Source organism: Epargyreus clarus, unplaced genomic scaffold (assembly GCF_041222505.1).
Source record: "Epargyreus clarus isolate Ecla_fem2 unplaced genomic scaffold, WU_Ecla_fem_2.2 ptg000026l, whole genome shotgun sequence".
Taxonomy (NCBI): domain Eukaryota; kingdom Metazoa; phylum Arthropoda; class Insecta; order Lepidoptera; family Hesperiidae; genus Epargyreus; species Epargyreus clarus.
The window spans coordinates 9,588,910-9,609,262 of NW_027332233.1; the positions used below are offsets into that span (position 1 = coordinate 9,588,910).

General features: G+C 34.0%; 2 protein-coding genes across 3 annotated transcripts; both read right to left on the bottom strand.

Moving 5' to 3' along the window:
* Positions 1–290: 290 nt before the first annotated feature.
* Positions 291–8,982, bottom strand: LOC140753321 (allantoinase-like). 2 transcript variants are annotated; one of them, XM_073087849.1, is made up of 11 exons: positions 8,831–8,982; positions 8,555–8,760; positions 7,479–7,630; positions 6,703–6,817; positions 5,722–5,868; positions 5,578–5,641; positions 5,083–5,176; positions 2,893–3,106; positions 2,380–2,509; positions 517–722; positions 291–431 (listed from the first exon to the last, which is right to left on the bottom strand). In XM_073087849.1, exons 1-11 carry the CDS (start codon positions 8,880–8,882, stop codon positions 303–305), a joined length of 1,509 nt encoding a protein of 502 aa, XP_072943950.1. In that variant the 5' UTR covers positions 8,883–8,982; the 3' UTR covers positions 291–302. The 2 variants fall into 2 exon arrangements, with proteins under 2 accessions (XP_072943950.1, XP_072943951.1); XM_073087850.1 differs by having other exon boundaries at positions 8,555–8,754; positions 8,831–8,964.
* Positions 8,983–12,235: 3,253 nt separating this feature from the next.
* LOC140753336 (allantoinase-like) lies at positions 12,236–19,343 on the bottom strand. The gene is made up of 10 exons (XM_073087877.1): positions 19,094–19,343; positions 18,002–18,153; positions 17,103–17,217; positions 16,451–16,597; positions 15,739–15,796; positions 15,521–15,614; positions 14,792–15,005; positions 14,377–14,506; positions 13,254–13,459; positions 12,236–12,470 (listed from the first exon to the last, which is right to left on the bottom strand). Exons 1-10 carry the CDS (start codon positions 19,331–19,333, stop codon positions 12,342–12,344), a joined length of 1,485 nt encoding a protein of 494 aa, XP_072943978.1. The 5' UTR covers positions 19,334–19,343; the 3' UTR covers positions 12,236–12,341.
* Positions 19,344–20,353: the final 1,010 nt, after the last annotated feature.

Below are 20,353 nucleotides of genomic sequence, written 5' to 3' on the forward strand. Positions count from 1 at the left end.
ATTTTCATTTTATTATTTTCAACGATACTTATAGTTATATAACTCAACAATAGATGGTGTTGGGTGATGATGAATGATACGTAAACAACGTGTAATAAAAATTTAAATAACTATATTAAAATATTTATAGTGATACTCTTGTATTTAGTACATTCACAGATTGTTAAGTACATTGCAGAGGAAGTACCTGTTTGCCACGTCTTATAACTCGTATACCTAATTATGAAAAATTAAAAAAAAAAGTAGTTGAAATAAAAATATATAATATATAACGTAATGAAACAATTGGCGATTTTATAATATTATTTATTGTTCATTAATAATTCTCCTTGAGGCCCTCCTACAAGTTGGCCATTTGAATAAATTTGACGACCTCTTAAGAATGTTTTTATTACTTTTCCTCTTAACACTCGGTTCATATATGGGCTTATCTGAAAAAAGAAACACATTAAGTAGGTATTCAACTCCAAAATACGTCAATCAGTTGCAAATCACATGCTATTATTAGTATTGTACCTTGTTTTTATACTGAATTATTTCAGGCGTGACGGTAAACGACGCGTCAGGGTCAAAGAAGATGAGATCAGCGTCTAATCCTGGTCTTATGGCACCTTTCCGTTTGTACAGGCCGGCGAGCCGAGCTGGACCAGCTGATAGGTAGTGGCTAACTGTCTCGAGACTAAACCCTCGGGCTTTCGCTTCCGTCCAGAATAATGACAATCCTAGAAATAGCACAATAATGTTTATGCATAGATTATCCTTAGAAGACCGCTAATGGATAGAGCTTTATTTATTTAGCCACTTCAGGCAATTCTTTAAATGAAATTAGCATCGTTCGAATAAGTTGACAAACAAAAAACATATGAACAATAAGTGTCACAGACAAATCTAATGATAAAATATAAACAATTTTTAACTTTTACTTCTTCCATCCCCTATCAATTTCGCCACCATTAGTTTTTGCCGCTTGGGGCCTTTCCACTCATTAAGTCAGATCTAGACAAAAGTCCTCTAAATAGAAGTGTATTTGCCAGTATAACGCTTGACTATGTTGATGGCATTGGTTGGTGAATGTTCGTATAGTCACCTAGTAAGATAAAATTAAGACGTGTAAGAAGATAAGAAGTTTTTGTTTGAGTTTGTGTCGACGACCTTAAAAACCTTCGCACTTGTTTATCTTATTTTATTTCCGTTAATTTTCCTGTAACTCAAAATACTAATTACACTTAATTATACAGAAAATACTCTATACACTATACATTACTAGGCTGTCACTACTCGAAGCAGTGTTAGTCTAGTGGTTGAAATGCGCCCCTCGAGAGGTCCGAGGTTCGAACTTCAGGTATATCTTACGATGAAGGAAATTATCGAAAGGAAACCTACGTGTCTAAGAATTCTTTAATCAATTAAGTTTATAAATACGCACTTGGAAAGCGCAGTGGGCCTATTCTCTCTCACTCTGAGACCCATGCCCACCGATGGAACCAGAATGGGTTGACAACACGAACTCGCTCGCCTTATGGTTAGCAATTGCTCGGATAGTCATGATTTGGATGTGTCAACATGTGTACTGGTGTACGCACTTGAGTAAACACAATGTATTGTAACAGAGCGTTAATTACGAAAATGAGTGTCGTTTAGATTTTATAACACATTTTACAATAAAATTATTATTTTACATTGTTTTATTTTAGACATAAGTATTCGGAAATAATTTTACATGAATAATAATTCTCTGTAGGTAATATTAAAAAAAAATGTTACATTATTAGACATGACCAATATGACATTTTGGTCAAATCTGATATGAAAAGTCTTTACATTTAACACTAAACCAGCGGTCAGGAACTCGCGATCGTAAATGGCCCACGACCCTCCTATTGCAACCCACGGCTGTTCCTTAAACTTCTTCTGTCGGCCTGCGTCATTATCTAGTACCTAATTTCTCACCCCCAAATTATAGAGCTCGGAACGACTGTCTTTTTTTTGGCAGTCAAACATCGCGTCAACCTCGCGCAGCCTAAGTGACCCATGTTGCCAAAAAGTTGCGTTTTACATGTTACCTTTCATCATAATCAACCCATTACTGTCCACTGCTGGGCCATAGTCTACCGCGCTGGCCAAGTGCGTATTGGTAGACTTTACATACCCTTAAGATTTTTATCTCTCAGGTATGCAGGTTTCCTCACGATGTTTTCCTTCACCGTTTAAGCAAGTGATAATTAATTTCTAATACGCACATAAATTTGAAAATCAGAGGTGCGTGCCTGGGATTTGAACCTCGGACCCCGCGATCGAGAGGCCGCGTTTCTTAACCACTAGGCTATCACTGCTTCTTCCTTGTTACCTTTAAATACCAATAAATTACGTGATACTTACCAAACTGTACAGATGATATACCACCCCAAGCATTAAAAAAGTTTGGTCCCTTCAAATTGGCCACAGATGGAGAATGATCAGATGCAATAAGGTCAAGCCTCTTCTCTTTAATATATTTCCACAACATTTGCTGAAAAATAAAAAAAGAAAATACAAGCATCGCCAAAAATAGTGATACTAAGAAAATTCAAGTATATTAAATTATATTGTAAAAGTATATATTCTTGTATAAGTATATCTTCTTGATTATTTTCTATTATTCTACCAGGAATATGCAAGTAGAGAAATGAGTTTTATTCTGGTAGATTTCGGAAGATAGATTTCATTTTATAAAATTATAGTAGCAAACGAATATGCACCCCAACGCATGTTAAGTAGCCAGTCGCCAATGAAAATCTGTTACCAACTCCATATAAAATAGCGGGTTTTACCTGAAGCCGATCACAGATGGTACTCTCAAAAATTAAAATGGTCTCATCATATGCAAAATACACAATTATATGGCGTACTAACCCTATTGGCGGTATTTCTTATTGGTGGTGAGCATTTAAACTCAGTGTGGCCACGTGGGATCTCCTCCGCGCTGATGGAAAGATAGTGGTGGCAGGTTTCCGCAGTGACGCCACCACGCCAGCGCTTGTTGCCGGCCGCTATGCGCTTCTGCCTCGCTTCTTCCAGGATAGGGACCACAGCTTCAGCAGATACATGCACTATATGCGTGTGAACACTGCAATAATAGACAAATTATATCCGTACCAGGCGTTATATGTCAAGAAGTCGAAAGGGCTCAATTTTTATTACAGCTGTTTGTGCTCTTTGCTGAGGGAGTTACATATTTCATCATCATCATCATCAACCCATTACTGTCCCACTGCTGGGCACGGGTCTCCTCTCAGTATGAGAAGGATTAGGCCATAGTCCACCGCGCTGGCCAAGTGCGTATTGGTAGACTTCACATACTTTTAAGATTTTTTTATAAACCTCTCAGGTATGCAGGTTTCCTCACGATGTTTTCCTTCACCGTTTAAGCAAGTGACAATTAATTTCTAATACGCACATAAATTTGAAAATCAGAGGTGCGTGCCTGGGATTTGAACCTCGGACCCCTCGATCGAGAGGCCGCGTTTCTTAACCACTAGGCTATCACTGCTTTTTTTACATATTTAAGAAATTACAAGTCGCGTGTGTGCGGTTATAAAGGCCCATCAACTTACTTATTATTCACCTTATAAATTAAACAATCCTAATGCTTATGATTAAACTACATAAACGTATATAAACATATTTGTATATGTAAGTGGACTTATCAACATATTCACGCTTGGTATCCATATAAGTAATGTACTGGAAGTACTTCTGGCACGCTGGGAGTCAGCCAATTTTTAAATGTCAAAACTATATAACCTGCTTTTAAAACGTGTATCAAGTTATCAGGATGCGCTTGGAATCTGCTGAACTATTTTACAGGCTACCTTTTATCAAGGACAACTTCTTTGGCATTGTAATAAAAGTCTATCCTTTGCTGAGAAAAGTTGAAGCTACGTATACTTAATTATCGTAAGATACACTGTTGTTAAATGTAGTGCCACGTGTGCGAACATCACTTAAAATCTCAGTTTTATAAATCTTGCCTAAATAGACATAGATTAGTAAAGATACTTCGCCGCCTGGAAATTGAATGAAGAAACAAACGGCTTATTAGTAAGTTCTTTTTTTGAATTCTTGAAAAATAAAAACATTTTTAGAGAAAATGTACGAATAAATAATTAATACTGCGTAATTTACATAATAAATAAATAATTCTTTCAAATATTTTAGGGATATTTTAGCACAGAGACGTGGCAAAACTTTTTTACGCAATTATTTCAATTCTCAAAACTGGTTACATTTTCTTGTTAGTAGTGAGTAATCTTTACTAATCTATGAAATAGTTCACAAATATATAAAAAATACAAATACTCAGGTCAGATAGCATTAATTAATTAATGTAGTATTAACATTTTCTTACATTTTTATATTCTGTATAATTGGTCGCCCAGGAGTTGAACCTTGAGCCCTATGCTTGGTGGACCACAATGATCGGTGTGTCAAATAGAGCGTTAAATTTGTTTCAAGTGTTCAATTTGTATTTCTATTCAGTTTAGTTTAGCTCTTCTAAGTTCAAGTTAAAAGCGACACTTATTACGGCTTTATTCAGAAAAAAGTTGTATCATTTTTGATTGTGTTGTAACTATCGATGTCGTGACACAATGCATTATATTTAAGGAAATAATTTAAACCATAGATTTAAACTAAAACAATGTACTCTATTAAGTACAATAATTATTTTAGGTCTGTGGGTAATTGGCCATTAACAAAAATGGTAAATTAAAAGTTCCGAAAATTAAATCCGGAACATTACGGAACCTATATTATAATATCACGATTCATATTGCATGACTTATTTAATCGATTACCAATTAATGTTTACGTTATAACTGTAATAGATGTATGATTTTTTATTAATTTATGGTCCGTAAACTTAAACATATTTTATATTACCTATATTCATATATATTTTCTCCACTCGTTTAATCTGTAGGCACCTGTAGGCACCAACAATATTAATATACTTCCTCTAAATATTATGTACAAAATATTCTGAAAAACCTAGCGATACCTTTTAATATAAGTATTTTATAATAAAAAGAACCATTATCTTACTCATATCTTGGAATATAACTGGCAACTAAAGACACAGCATCCAGCTCCATTTTTGCAGGCCTTGTTTCAAGGTACGTGTTGTATAATTGAGGATCTGTAAGCAAAGGAGATCGCAGTAATGATAATAATTTAATAGTTTTACTTTTGGCAACTCAAACTTGGGGTCCGAGGTTAAAGCAGCTCAGCAGCACATCTCTGATTTTTCGAAATTTTATATGAAGTAGAATTTAATTATGACTTGCTTGACGGTAAAAAAAACATCGTGACGAAACCTATACGCTTGGATTTGCAAAAAATCTCAAAGCAATCAGTCTGCACTTTTTCCGTGCAATGGAGTACGGAGCTGCGCCCAGCGATAGAACAGTAATGCCGGAGCAAATGGAACAATATATTTTTACGATATTTCCATTCAAATACTTACATACAATTCCTTTTAACGATTTTGTTTTACAAAGACTTATTGGTAATTAATTTGTTCCTCATTATGACACTGACCTTGGCAACCGCAACCATTACAATCAGCATTTGTTACATTATTTACCGGCAACTCGGCGTGAAACTGTAAACCAGAATTGAAACGGCGTAACTCTTTTGTTACATATACTTTTTGCCGCACTACAAGGTTAGGTAGACACTTACGGCATAAACAGTTTGTGTTCCATTGAGAACGGCAAAAGCCTTTTCTATATCTTCGGGATCGACTTTAGGGAACTCTGGTACTCCACTGTCAATTAGGAAACATTTGAAACCAATTACACCGGCATCTATCATTCCACGTAGCTCTCCCTGAAAACAAGAAATATATTAAATTATGAAACGTGCTTCATTCAATCGTTCAATCGTGCGTGATTCATTGAATCGTTCTTTCAACCCAGAAGATCAAAAATAGTTTTTTTCATAATTTACCTACAGTTACTTTACTTATCCATGTTAGTCGATCATCTATCTAATTACATATATAAAAATGAATATTTGTCTATATACATTTTGTAAAATCGGAAACTATGCATTTGATCTTATATCATATCTTATAGCATATTATATCTTTAAAATGCGGGCGAAGCCGCGGGCACTACTAGTGAAAAATAATACTTAAAAACATTTTTATTTTTGTGTAAGCTGCGCGACAATGTGAACGGATTTCACTTGTATAGCACACTGCATATATTATGCATAAGTTAAAGTGTAGATGTACACTTAAAATATAATACAAAAAACAAAAAAAAAAATTTCGCCTTTTGTATTCGCCGTTTGTATTTGGTTTTACAATTAGAATAAGTTGTTAATTAACATAACTTGCTAACACGCGCATAAAAATTATGCATTTTCATATGTAGATACATAATAGAGCAAGGACGTATGTAGTAATAGCCTTATGATATGCTGTTTTACTTTGGAGGTTCTAGGGATCAAATCCTAGGTAGGTGACATTCCATGACACTTCGATTTTGTCTGTAAAGCAAGGGAATATTAGCAAAGGGGCGCGAAGCCTACGAATGCATACTTTGTCAGCCTGGTATTATTACTAACACCCTTATTATTCTAAGAGAAAACTGAAAACTGGACCAACCAGCATTGGGAAAATAAAGGGTTGGTAATGATAAAGTAAGAGATACTGACCGAATTTCCAGGTATCACGCCTCCCCAGAATCCAACATCAACGTATACCTCTTCTTTGGCTACAGACGCTTTTATCTTTAGGTTCTCCACGGTAGTTGTCGGTGGTATGGAATTCCTAAGAAGAAAACATCACGTAAAAAACTGGTTTGTCACTACATACTCGTATTTTTGTTGCATGATCCTTAATGTCGAAGATGTTTATAACAAAAAAATAAAAGAAAATTGAAGATGAAAAGTCTAGCATAACTACTTAAATTCTATATTATTCATTAGTACAGTACTTGTTATAATAAGCAATTGGGATTTTTTTATAAGAATTTCTTTAATTAGATGCCATTAGTCGTGATGGAGGCGGCCTCATTCGAAATAATAATAATTTGCAGTGTCTTTAAAATCCATAATTTCATTAATTAATCAATTGTATCTATGGCGAATCGAAAAACTATTATTTTCACTTAATATAATTTACTTAATATTCTCTTTATATAGTAGCTAGTTCATCAGTGCAGTAGATTAAAGCTAAAATTTAAGTAAACAAGTAAGTAGATGAAATTAATTAAAGTTTGTGTTTGTAATAATTTTAAAATAATTTACTTTATCATATGAAAGTACATATATACGCTACTGTTGTTTTAGTTATAGGTACGAATAGGTAGGTGTGCTTATACGGATTATTTTGAAAACTTATTGGGGAAGTCGCGCGAGTATTTAAACTTTTCAATGCGGGTGAAACCATGGCACAAGCTTGTATTGAATTATTTTACAAACATACGTACAGAGGCATATCGACGATAGTCGTGAAGCCTCCCCAAGCAGCCGCCTTTGTCGCTGTCTCGTACCCTTCCCATGAGGTCCTCCCTGGTTCATTCACGTGTACATGGGAGTCCACACCGCCAGGCATCAGTGGTGTGCAACCGCCATCGATTACCTGTTATTTACATTAAATATGTAATAAGATTTGAAATATTTAATTTAAATTATGAAGCTAGTTCGTGCTTTAGGTTCTTAGCTTTACTTTTTATACGAAAGTAACCAGTACAGGTCTCAGTATTATGTGTCCTGTAGGTATATAATATTGGTATGAAATACAGTATTTTCATATATGTATTGCCTATAAAATATTTTACCGGGCATCGAACCTGGCACCTCGGCCCCTCTCCATGGCAGACTCGTGTACCAAGTCATAGCTGTACCACTATGTCATCTAACTTACGCGTGAGTTAACCATCTTAATCCTCAAGAGTGCCAACGAATCTGTGAGCAGCATCAAATAGAACCCCTGCTCTATATGGTCTTTATATGGCTGAGTTGGTTAGAAATACTGGTAAGCAATGACGTTAATTATGCAGTTTGGCTACTTTTCCGAAAATCACTGCAATATTTTTTTTTAGCATGGGTGGCTTCAATTAGTTACCTTAGATTGATGATATTCCGTCGGGGGAGGCTAACATTGCATAATTACCTTTTTTTTCCAACCTTTTTAGTGATGACATACTAAAGTCTATATTAATATAATATAAAATTGTATAAACGAGATCATAAATAAAGGTAAGGTCTGGATTGAACCCACCCGCTCGCAGGGCGCTCCCGCGCCCTGCTCGCTTAGTTTTATATTGTCTTATATGTTCCAACCTAACCTAACCAATTCAATAGGAAATGTTAGCCTCCCCCGACGGAATATCATCAATGGTGACTAATTGAAGCCACTCATGCTAAAAAAAAATATTTCATTGATTTTCGGAAAAGTAGCCAAACTGTATAATTACCGCAATGACTGTATGATTGTTTGCTATTTCCAAGTTATTTTTTTTATGATATTTAACCTATTAAAACGTATATGAAGTATTCATACCTTGATCTTGTTCCCACTGGCGGCAATAAGTGCATCAGCTGCTGCTCGCGTGAGTAATTCCTCGATAATACCATTTTCGTTCACAAGCACGCCTCCATCTAATTCACCTTTATCGGTCACTATACGCCGGCTTAGAAATAATTGTCTCTCTAATTTTGATTTTATCGATGCATCAAGACCTCGACACGAAATCCCAGACACTGAAACTTATTTATTTGTTAAAGTACACGTATTTATTATATTTTAAATTAAGTAAATGTAAAGAAAATTTAATACATAATATTAATATTGCTCCAAAAAGCGGAATAATTTTCGTCGACGGCAACATGTTGCACGGTTCACGAAACTGAAGGATCTGCGGTTAAGACAGCCGCGGCGTCTCATCAATTACACTGTTGTAAGAATTTCTGGTCACAAAGCGCACAGCTGACTGATAAATAAATATTTAACCCATTGCTAAATTATATATGTATAATAGGCACGCGGAAACTTATTTTGCAATCAATAGACACGAATTTTGACTTTCTATTTTTAATCAGCAGCTCAAATTTAAATACCCTGTCGTATTACTGAAAATACCTAATATAAATAAAAGTCAGGTGCATAATTTATTAATGGTATGTAAATCTCGCATGTAATTAATACAATTTATCTACAGTGGGTGCATTTAATGCCGCCGGGAATCGAACTTGTCTTACATACGGTGAATAGCACGTCTACGCCACTGAGTCGTACCGATTTCTAAAATGCCAACCTTCTCGTTTACAGACTTAATATTATGGCAGAAAGATTTAGTTACTTATACCTTGATAATTAGTAAATAAACGAATAATGATGACTCCTGCTTTCAATGGTTTGGATAGATTGATTATTATTATAATTAACAACAGTTGTAAGGCTTTTGTGAAATGAGTTCGCTATCGCAAAGAAAGATAATTTCCGACTATTGTAGATGAATATTAGGTGATATAGGAATAGGATAGGATGGGTTTATACCAAATTTAGTTGTGTTGGTTTATTATTACCTGTAATATGGATAATGTAATCAATATTTTGTATTATCTCCGAAACCGCAGTTATTTGTTACTTTCATTCGAAAATTTCTGCGAAGTAATGCCTCCTACGAACACTATTAGCGGGTGTTACTCTTGTTTTTTAGAAACGAAAACGCCAGTTCTTATATGTATGTATGTATGTATGTTTGTATGACTATAAACCTAGTGACGTACATGTTTACTAGACATCTACAAAAACTTCTAAAACAAAACTTAAGATATACAATATTTGGCTATCGACTATTACGTGTTTTCTCATGGTCATCGCGTTTCAAATGTCAATGTTAAGTGTTTGAGATATTTCAATTTATTAGAAAATTGATTAGATTAGGACCTTTATGTAGTATAAATAGAAAGAATGTGCCTTATCGAATGTGTTTTATGGAACCTACAATAATATTTCTTTGTAACGTTAGTCTTGTTTTTTTATATAATAAAAGAGTAACAGACGAGCATGGTAAGTGGCTACTGCCGCCCATGGACATCTGTAATCAACCCCAGATAGGATTAGATATTCCTACCTGAGGTCGGCCACAGATGCGCCGCTACCCCTGAGGACTAACCTGGAACGTCTTGGAAAAGTCTGTCTCCCTTACCACACCCTTCAAACCTGAACACAGCAGCGCCTAACACTGCTGTTATTAGGTAGAAATAGGTGTAGCGGTGGTGCCGCCGGAGTCGAACCACAAAGGGTTCTACCACCTTCCATTTTAGTCATTTTATTATGTAACGGGTATTATGTGCTAGGTCACGGCTACGTCGTCGTGACCACGATTCATGAACTATTAGTTGGAAATATCGGTACCTAATAAAGGAATTAAAACACCCTATCGTCAATCTCTATTACGTACCAAAAAATGCTCAAACTACTGTTTTGTAGTCTTTAAAATCTATATTTTATTCTGTACTTACTGTAAGTGTTTTGTATAGATAAGGCAGACAAGCTAGAGGACGTTTACAACGCTATAGGAGTGCAATGCATCACCGACTTGGAAGGAGAGCTCTATTTGCTCCTTTTTTGAAGAGCGCCATAGCTTTGCTCGAATATGTCAAGTTGATTTACTTATAAAGCCAACTTCAGGTCACCACACCCGTCTTACACGCAGACCAGGAATTCCATTTGCGTACAACTAGGTAGGTAAATGTTTAAATAGATTCTGTTTAAGTATAGGTACTCGTCTGCGTATCCATGGCAGCCATTACACATAAGTAATATCCTAGAGCACAGAGTACCTTTTATAGATTTTTATCTACAGTACTATCAAAGATAAGATAATAAATAAACTCCCTACAGATATTTTATTGTAATTTGGAATTGCAGCGGTTTATAACACCGTGGTACACTCAATATACCACATACAATCCATTTTGGAAACTATTTTTTTACTAAGCACTATTTATTTACACTTAGGTACATATGTTTTGCAAAAAGGCCAATTGAATAGTAAAAATCTCATCATAATCCATTTAGTGGTTCTCGATATGAGAGTGGTAGAAATTAGAAAGCAGAGGTTTTTATTTTATTCCATATACAATGAATATTCTATGAAAATTTCAAGTGTCTATCTATATGGTTCCAGAGATAGATCCCTATGACAGACGGACAAACAGCTGCGGCTTATTAATAAGGTTCCGTTTTAGGGTTCCGTACCCAAAGGGTAAAAACGGCACCCTATTTTAAAATTTGGGTATGGTAATCAAATTACTTTTAATTTCTTGCATCCATACGAATGTAGATGAAAAAATTCTCTAATTTCAAATACATCCACTTATTAACAAAATGTTAATTAGACATTGAATAGAAATAACAATATTTCCAGACATACCTGTGTGTTAGAGGTAAATAGGAAAACTACCATGTCTAATCCTTATTTTAAATGAAAATAAAGTAGATTTACGTACAATGGAGGTTGTTAACTCCGTACAATAGGTATATTGACAATAACAATCACCTGTTATCATCACTGTTACCATACAGGTTCGTTATATCAATACCTTTAATTACACCATAGTGAAACTATTAAATTAACTAATCAGCTCTATACTTACTTAATTTTAGTAGACAATAATAATAGAAATTGTAGGAAATCCCATGTATCTCTTTACACTCGGGACCAGAATAGAGCTACGGTATTCCCTGTCGTAAAAGGCGTAAAAGGGCACTTCCGGGGTTGCGGGCAAAGGTTAATGTGTAGCCGTATAATGTCGTAATCATTTGAAGATATAGGATGAGCTTAGGGCTTACCAGGGCAGCACCCAACAAGGGCACAGCGCTCAGAAGACTCAGGTTGCGTTCCGATGTAGATGACAAGCTAAAATCCACGTAAATAATTTCATCACTCTACCTCTCCAGACTTCGCCAAACAGGTAGTGGTTTATAATGTAAAGGGTAAAATCCCAATGGTATTTACTTTAATTATAATTTTTTTCATAACTCACACATTGCTTTACTTACCTTAAAAATAATAAATAAACAAATATCCAGTGGCTTCTTGACGCTGGCTGAATCGATTGTTTTCAGCGATAGAACCGTAAACCATAACCGATTGTAAAGGTAAACGGTATAAATTGTAACAATAGAAAATTTGGGAATGTTCCCGTAACAAATAATAAACATTTAGACATGTGGGTTTTAAAGAAAGAACTCTATATTTCGAGTAAAAATATTACATTTTCTGTAAAGTATTTTAATTAAAACATGTAAATTTTATTACAAGTAGGTATCATATAAATTAAAATTTGTTCAGAAGTAAGGTTCCTTTCGGCTCTCCGGCTAATTCCCCATCTGCGAAAACCAGCTGACCACGGACATATGTTTTCTTCACAACCCCTTTGAGCTCTCTACCGATGTAGGGAGTTAACTGCAACAAAAATAACATGCTAAATAATTCTTATTTTGATTCTTTAGACAACATGATTATGCGCTCGAGTGCAAATAACATATAGGTATATGAAATCATCATAGAGATAAAAAGTAGAAATTTAAAACCAAGACAATTAATTTCATATTGAAATAAGTATGAACAATTAACCTTATTACTTTACGTAATAGTAAACTTAATATAATAGAGATACGTAATTTATATAATCTACTCATAAATTAATTAAAAAAATTTTGAAACACCCAATATAAAAGACACTTCGATAATCAAAACAATACTATGTATTTACTCTTAGAATCTGACACAGCTGATTAGAAAAAGGCCAAGAAGTATGCGTAAATAATGTTATAATTATCTACATTTCTCATAAATAAATAGAACCAAAAAAATGGAGCTCTCACAATTTGCCTGATGGCTATAAAATAAACTAGGATGAAACCCGTTCTTTTATTACCTTGTCCTATCAATCATCAGGTCATTGCTATTATGGTTAATTTTGGATTTACGAACGTAACTAGTACCTATTTTAGTTAAGATACCTAAATGGCCTAAAAAAGCAATACACAACTATTAATATAATAAAAAAGACTATTAAATATTGAATATAGGAATCGAAAATAGCACAAGAAACTTAATTAATAATAATTACTTTGAAACTACGACACTTTTCATTTTGCTGAATTATTCTAAGTACCCAAATTCATTTTATCCAATATTTATTAAATAAATTTCTTAAGACTTGATCCAAAAATGTTAGTATACCTTATTTTTATGTCGGATTATATCTGCTGTGACAACAAAGGTCGCTTCTGGGTCAAAGAAGATCAGGTCAGCGTCAAAACCTGGCTTCAGCGCTCCCTTGCGTTGCTCCAAACCACATAGTGTTGCGGGGCCAGTACACATATACTTGCAAATTGATTTCAGGTCCAGACCTCGAGCACTAGCTTGTGTCCAGAATAAAGATAGACCTGAAACAACGTGGATATATTAATACCTATTTATTATATATAGTAATACCATAGATATTGCACATTGCACAATAAATATTTTTTTAGGCGTCTATTACGTATGCCGTGCTCACCTATAATTATGGGGACACGACCTTTAATTCTCTACTGTTATCTTTGTGAATTGTTATTGTGTTTTCTGCGTTGGTGAGTCTTAATTAAATAAATAAGCTGATAAAATGTAAAATAGTAAAATCATGTGGCTATTGACCAACAAGATAAAACTTCTTTCAATTAATGATTCCAATCATGAAAGTACAGATCGAGAAAGATACACTCGCCTGTCTTTACTTTTGTTAGAGAAAAAGCAACTTGGCATAAATACTTCTTTTGATATGAAATTTATCACAGGTGCGTTTGTCTCCTTGGACTCTCAGAAATCCTGCTATCAGAAGACACTAAAGTGTTACTGGATCAGTGTCTTTATAGGAATCAATGTGACAGTCATATCGCAGCAGTACCTAAGAACGCTCTCTACTTACTTTTTTATTTCAAAGGTCGACCGTGAAAGCGTCTTAGAAACAGTAAGCATTTAACAACGAACAAATAATAATAAATTAAAGCCGATTACATCATTCATGGTCTATTACTATGTATCACACCTCTCCAAAATTCCAATTTTTCGTACAAATGTTAACGGCATTCAAATAAACTGACGCATTTGATGAGCCAATTTATTCAAGGCTGATGAAAATGACTCAATATCAGTAACAATTATGAATTATAATAGCTTTTATAAATATATCCTGAACGATTTTACAAGTTAAATCTTAATATTTTTTATCTCCCGTTTCCAAATTTGATTAAGTATATCAAACAATGTGAGTTTATTAAAGCAAGTTATATAAAAAATAAAACATTAAGTGGTAGAGTCATACCAAATTGGACGGAAGAAATACCACCCCACGCTTCTAAATTATTAGAACTTTTGAGGTCTGGAGTACAAGGCGAGTGATCAGATACAACCAAATCTAATTTGTCATCCAGTAAATAATCCCACAGCTTGTCCTGAAAAGCAGAAAAACGAAGTATAGTAATGATGTGCTAAAATATTGGCAGAGGACTAAATTGGTATCAGTGTAAAATAGAGATCAACAGTTACTTTAATATTCATATTATCTTGATGTCTCATAAGGTCTTGTGTGTTTGATACACACAAGATCTTATGAGTCTTGTGTGTTTGATACACACAAGACCTTAGGAGTATAATTATAGGACTCTTATCCTATTTGAGATCTTCTAAACTTAATTCTCATCAGAAGTCTATATCATTAACACATATAAATGTTAAACCTTATTATCCTTTTCTCGAATAGGAGGAGCACATTTATATTCACTGTGTCCACGAGGGATCTCTTCTGCACTCAGGGTAAGGTAGTGGTGGCAGGTCTCGGCAGTGACTCCGCCTCGCCAGGCCTTATGGCCCTTCTCTCTTCTAAATTCGCGAGCCCTGTTCAGTATAGGGACCACACTTGCTGACGATACATGAACGATGTGTACTCGAACGCTACCAAATTGAAAATATGCAAGGTTAAACGAATAAGATATTCAAGTTCGTCATTATTTTTTGCTAAGTTTCCAGCGGCTTAGTGTTATTATACGTATAAGGAGGGAATTAACAAGACGAGATTAATTGAAATGGGAGTGAAAGTAGCGAGAGGGAATGATCAGTTGCACTCATTAACCCTTTCATGTATTAATTGTTAAGTCAATGAGTCGGCCTCTTTGTAATTAAGTATGCTGTAGAATGTATCCACACTATTTATTTAACACACACACATCTATTTAATTAAAAATATGAAATTTATTATACTACTGAAGTAGAGTCAAACTTCAAAGCTTTCCTTAAATGAGTAGTCATAACTTATTTGTACTATTGTTATCAAATACATTAAGTCTTAAAATACTACCTAAGAGTTCACTGAGAGTGGAAACAGCCGTAACAGCTGTTGCGTTTTACAAGAGTCTTAAAAATTAGGATGTCTGTGACAATAAGTAATAATAGATAGCTTTTTAACATACTCGGTCTTCTTGGTATAAAGCTCGACAAGTGAGATTGCTTTCCATTCCATTGCAGGAGGACGACTTTCAAGATATGTGGCGTACTCTTCAGGATCTGTGAAAGTAAAAGTTATATGTATACGTAGATACGTTCCAAAGATAATGATGTACTAGATAAGCAGAAGGAGATCAGGTTAGAAAAGATGGTCGCAAGTATTCGAATAAAACAGGTAACATACCTTTTTTCATAAGTTTATTTTCTGGTAAAGTAGCGTCATCTTCCATTTCAGCATGGAACTGAAATTAAAATTAAATATTAAAGTGATTTCGAAAGAATGTTACTAGTTACACATTAATAAGTAAATTCTATTATTATTTTGCAACAATATGAGTAATGAGAATACTTTGATGAAAAGGTATTTAAGTGTTAATGCAACTACTCCACAATAGATGGCGCTGTTAGTCTGACTTGTAAAACGGCTTGAAATGGCGTCTCTTCTCCACTAGATGTCACTGCAAAATTATAAAACTCTCATACCAGTTTGTTGAGTGTTTCATTTGAGACATTTGTAGTAAAAGTAGGAGTGAAATCATGTTTTTTTTAATACCAAACGATGAATTGACAGGTAAAGTCAAATCAAAGTTAATTAATACCTAAAAGATAATAATAACTTGCTCCCAAAATAATTTATTCATAGACATAAACTTTATTGTAGGATTTTCTATCTTTATGTTTATTTTTATTTGTGTTAAGTAATAATTGTACAAGTTTATTACCGATTCAAATCAAAATGTCAAAAACGATTGTATATAATTAATAAATAATGCTTTCTACACTTATATATCATATTATGATCCAATATTGTTAACCAGTGACTAAAAGTCAAGGAAAAGCCAGCTTAGTTGTTTATGAGGTAGGTAAGTTCTTATTAAAAATGTATGATATCTTACTGCTAAAACAGAACCCGTTCCTTCAAGAGCATCGAATGCTATATCCAAATCTTCAGGTCCTACATTCGGAAATTCTTCAACGCCACTCGGGCAGAGGAAGCATTTGAATCCCACTACACCTGCTTTTACCATATCACGCAGGGAATCCTAGAAATAAAATATACAGTTAATTTGAAATAGACATATGTAATATACAATAATTAAAAATGGTCTTGAAATGAATCCGAAATTGTAATGTTACTTTTACCTTTCTATTAAAATTATTTGAAAACTTTTTCTTTCTTAAATATAAGAAAGAATAAGAAAATATAAGAATGTAAAACTTTTTCTTTCTTAAATATAAGAAAGAAAAAAGTTTTCAAATAATTTTAATAGAACCTAATTCCTTTATTTATTTATTTATTATAGTTGGTATAGGATGTGTTTTACATTTAGACACGATTTTTTAATAAACATTTTTCAGAAATAGCAGAAAACGTAAATGTTTCATATCAGACTTAACTGGATGTTGCTTCGAATGTCTTCTCTTTTTACAAGCTTTGGTTTATTTTACACTGGACTATATTAAAACTTCTCGATAATATTATACATTTTTAAGTATACATTAATTTTTAAGTATTATACATTTTTGTATTTGAAATTTTTTGATTACCTGGTTACCCGGTATAACACCACCCCAGAAGCCAACATCAACGAAAACATTTCCTTTAGCTGAATCGGCTTTTATTTTTAAATTTTTCAATGTTGTTGTCGGTGGAATAGAATTTCTGAAACAATTGGTGTGTATATTGGTATACTTAATAATACATAAAAAATTAGAAAATAGCAGTTGGTCCATACCATGTGATGTTAGCAAGACCAAATACGGCAGAAGTGTTAACTAAAGTAAGTAACAAAAGTAAGTACATTGATATTTTTTTATTCCTGACCTCCTTGGCTCAGCTGCAAGCGATGTATTTGCCAAACGCAGCTGAATCCCAATCATTTCGACGAAATACACGTATTTGAGTCGGTTAATAAAATATGCTACCTTGTCGATGTCATTCCACATTGTAGCATCGATGGTGGAATACTAATTCGATAGAACTAAGTAAATGTTTACGTAGGTATTTGTGGATAACTAAAATAGATAGTAATGTAAATCATGACGCACATTTCTAAGCAGGAGTTAAAGAACTATTGTAATCTTAGTTCCTGATATTTAATAAAATGTTGATAATTTAAAATGACTTTATACTATAATTATAATTGAACAGTCTCAAGGTAATAAATTGAAATTACACATTACTATTTTACGTTGCACTAATGTTTTAATGTTAAGTGGGTATTAAATAGCTCTACCGACTCTACATCAAATAACTAACTACCTAATATGTAAGACAATAGGGTAGTGATCGACACGCAATTCCGAAAATTACGTATTTTTCATAATGTTTTTGAGACAAAGAGTTTTGTCATGCTTTTACCGGTAGAAAAAAAAGTTACCGTTTTGTCTGCTAATCTTTTGTCTTGTGTAAATTACACCACATGTAAATAATACCTGTTACTTACAGTGGCATATCAACAATGGTGGTAATGCCACCGACCGCGGCCGCAGCAGTGGCAGTCCGGAAACCTTCCCATGCTGTGCGTCCAGGTTCATTCACGTGCACGTGGGAGTCCACGACGCCCGGCATCAGCGCCGCGTCCCCGCCATCCACCACCTTAAATATATCTATATTTTTAGTATCTCTAGTACCATTCAAATCTTATTCGAATTAAAAGTACCTAGATAGTCAAGACATCCATCGATTACACTTAAAATTTTTTTTTGCATACTTTCTGATTGAATGAACAATTCCCATAAATAATGCCTCAATGTAAGTAACTCCCATTGTCTAACAAATTATACTAATCTGTAAATTGGGCTACAAGGTTTTACGAGGCAAGGTAAGTGTGTTCTATTTATATCTTCAGTGAAATAATTAATAACACTATAGGTACATCATTCAAGGTTATATACAAGTAGGTATATACCTGGACAAAAGTAATATGCTTTATTCTTAAGTATTTAACATATAAAATATAATGGTAAAACTATTGTATAACGGTACGCCTTCTAATGTTGATATTATTCAATCAATGAGCTAATTAATTCTGAACTCCGAGCTAATTAATTCTGCTCCCATATGACCCTCTGAGTTCATAGACCTATCCCAAGGAAAAAAATACACTATAGATAATAGTTTGCTTGTTTTTTTTCAAATACCCACATTTTTTACAAAATCTGTAGTAATGACATATTAAACAAAGTTGTGGTAGCTCGAAAATATCTATTTAGATATACTTAGGTATTTAACAACCATTTATTAATTACAATTACCTATCTGTAAAATCCGAAAGTTACTCATTCATATTTTAATTAAAAATAATACGCGCCCGATGTAGGTGAGGTTATAATTTACAAAACAAAAACATCCGCCAATCTTATCCCAGTGGGTTGTTCTGGTTACCAATTTACAAATCAATAAGACGACTAAGTATATGATACCTGTTAGTAAAAAATCGGAGCAGATGCCCCAACCGACCTCTGAAGGTCGCAAGCGCATTCTGGCGGAAAGCGGCCCAACCACATACACAAGAATAAACATAAGAATACATTACGTTTATTTTTCCTTTACTTTCAGCGACTAACTTATCAGCTTGTTTTCGGGACAAAACTTCTTGAATGCGACCGTCGTGAACCAGAACAGCTCCATCGATGATATCATCTTCGGTAACAAGACGTTTGCTTAGAAATAACTGATATTCCGCCATCGTCGCCACGTAATACACTACTACACTAGCTGACGTTGTCTGCTGAACTACAACGGGCGAATGATAACGTAACAGTGAAATATTCATCTCCGAAATGAGACAGAGTTTAAATAAACAAATTGATACGGTAAATGACGAAATGAAGATAAGAGAAATGTTACAGAATCAGATCATAAGTACATATTTCACATTGAAAAAATCTTAGGATATTAAGATTATTTTTTGTTGTCATCTCTTTTATTATTAAACATTGCAGTTGTGATATGTAATAGGTAGAAGTTATAATTAATTGGTGTTTTTAGTATTTATCTGAAAAGAAAAGTTATCAACATTATTTATAAAATATTGGTATCTATTGTTCGCATTCTTGTACATTGAACTGCAGTGAAATTTAAGATTAATTTGTATAATTAACATTACAAGAAAATCATAATTATCCCTATTTTTGTGGAAAATATATAAAAGGAAAATAATTGTGAATATTTTATAATACACAAACCTCGGAACAATGAACAAAAACCTACTATAACACCTACCCAAAGAGTTCTGTAATAACATTTAACTACCTAATATTTTTTGTCAAGAAGATTTGCTGATTGTTCTTTACTCTATGGTAAAGTTGACGAATCGTCCAATAAATGCCAATGTCTCACCTTGAACTTGGCTTTTAACACGCGGGATCCTCCTGGGCGATACCCTCTACAAGTAAATATACACAATACTCGCTTTACCTCTAAAGACCTAGTTAAACGCATACCATACCGGTTCCTGCTTGGATATTTTCGAAAGGGCAGATAATCTAGCACATTCAGCGACATGAACTAATTTCATTGCGTTCCGTACTATAATGGAGTAAATAGTGTCCTCCTTCAACAATGTTTATTATCAATCAACAACTTTATCAATTGTTATTGGCTTTATCTATCAATCTCATTTACAACGTAGGTACTTAAGAAACCTTAATTCAGGTAAACAACTGTAAACATTCTAAACACCGAACTTCCTTTAGGAGGCTAGGTTACGCGTCCAGGTCATCGTTGAGCGAAACAAGGGCAATGCCAATTTCAGGGTCCACTTTGTGAGTTTACTGTTAGTCGATGCGTTGTC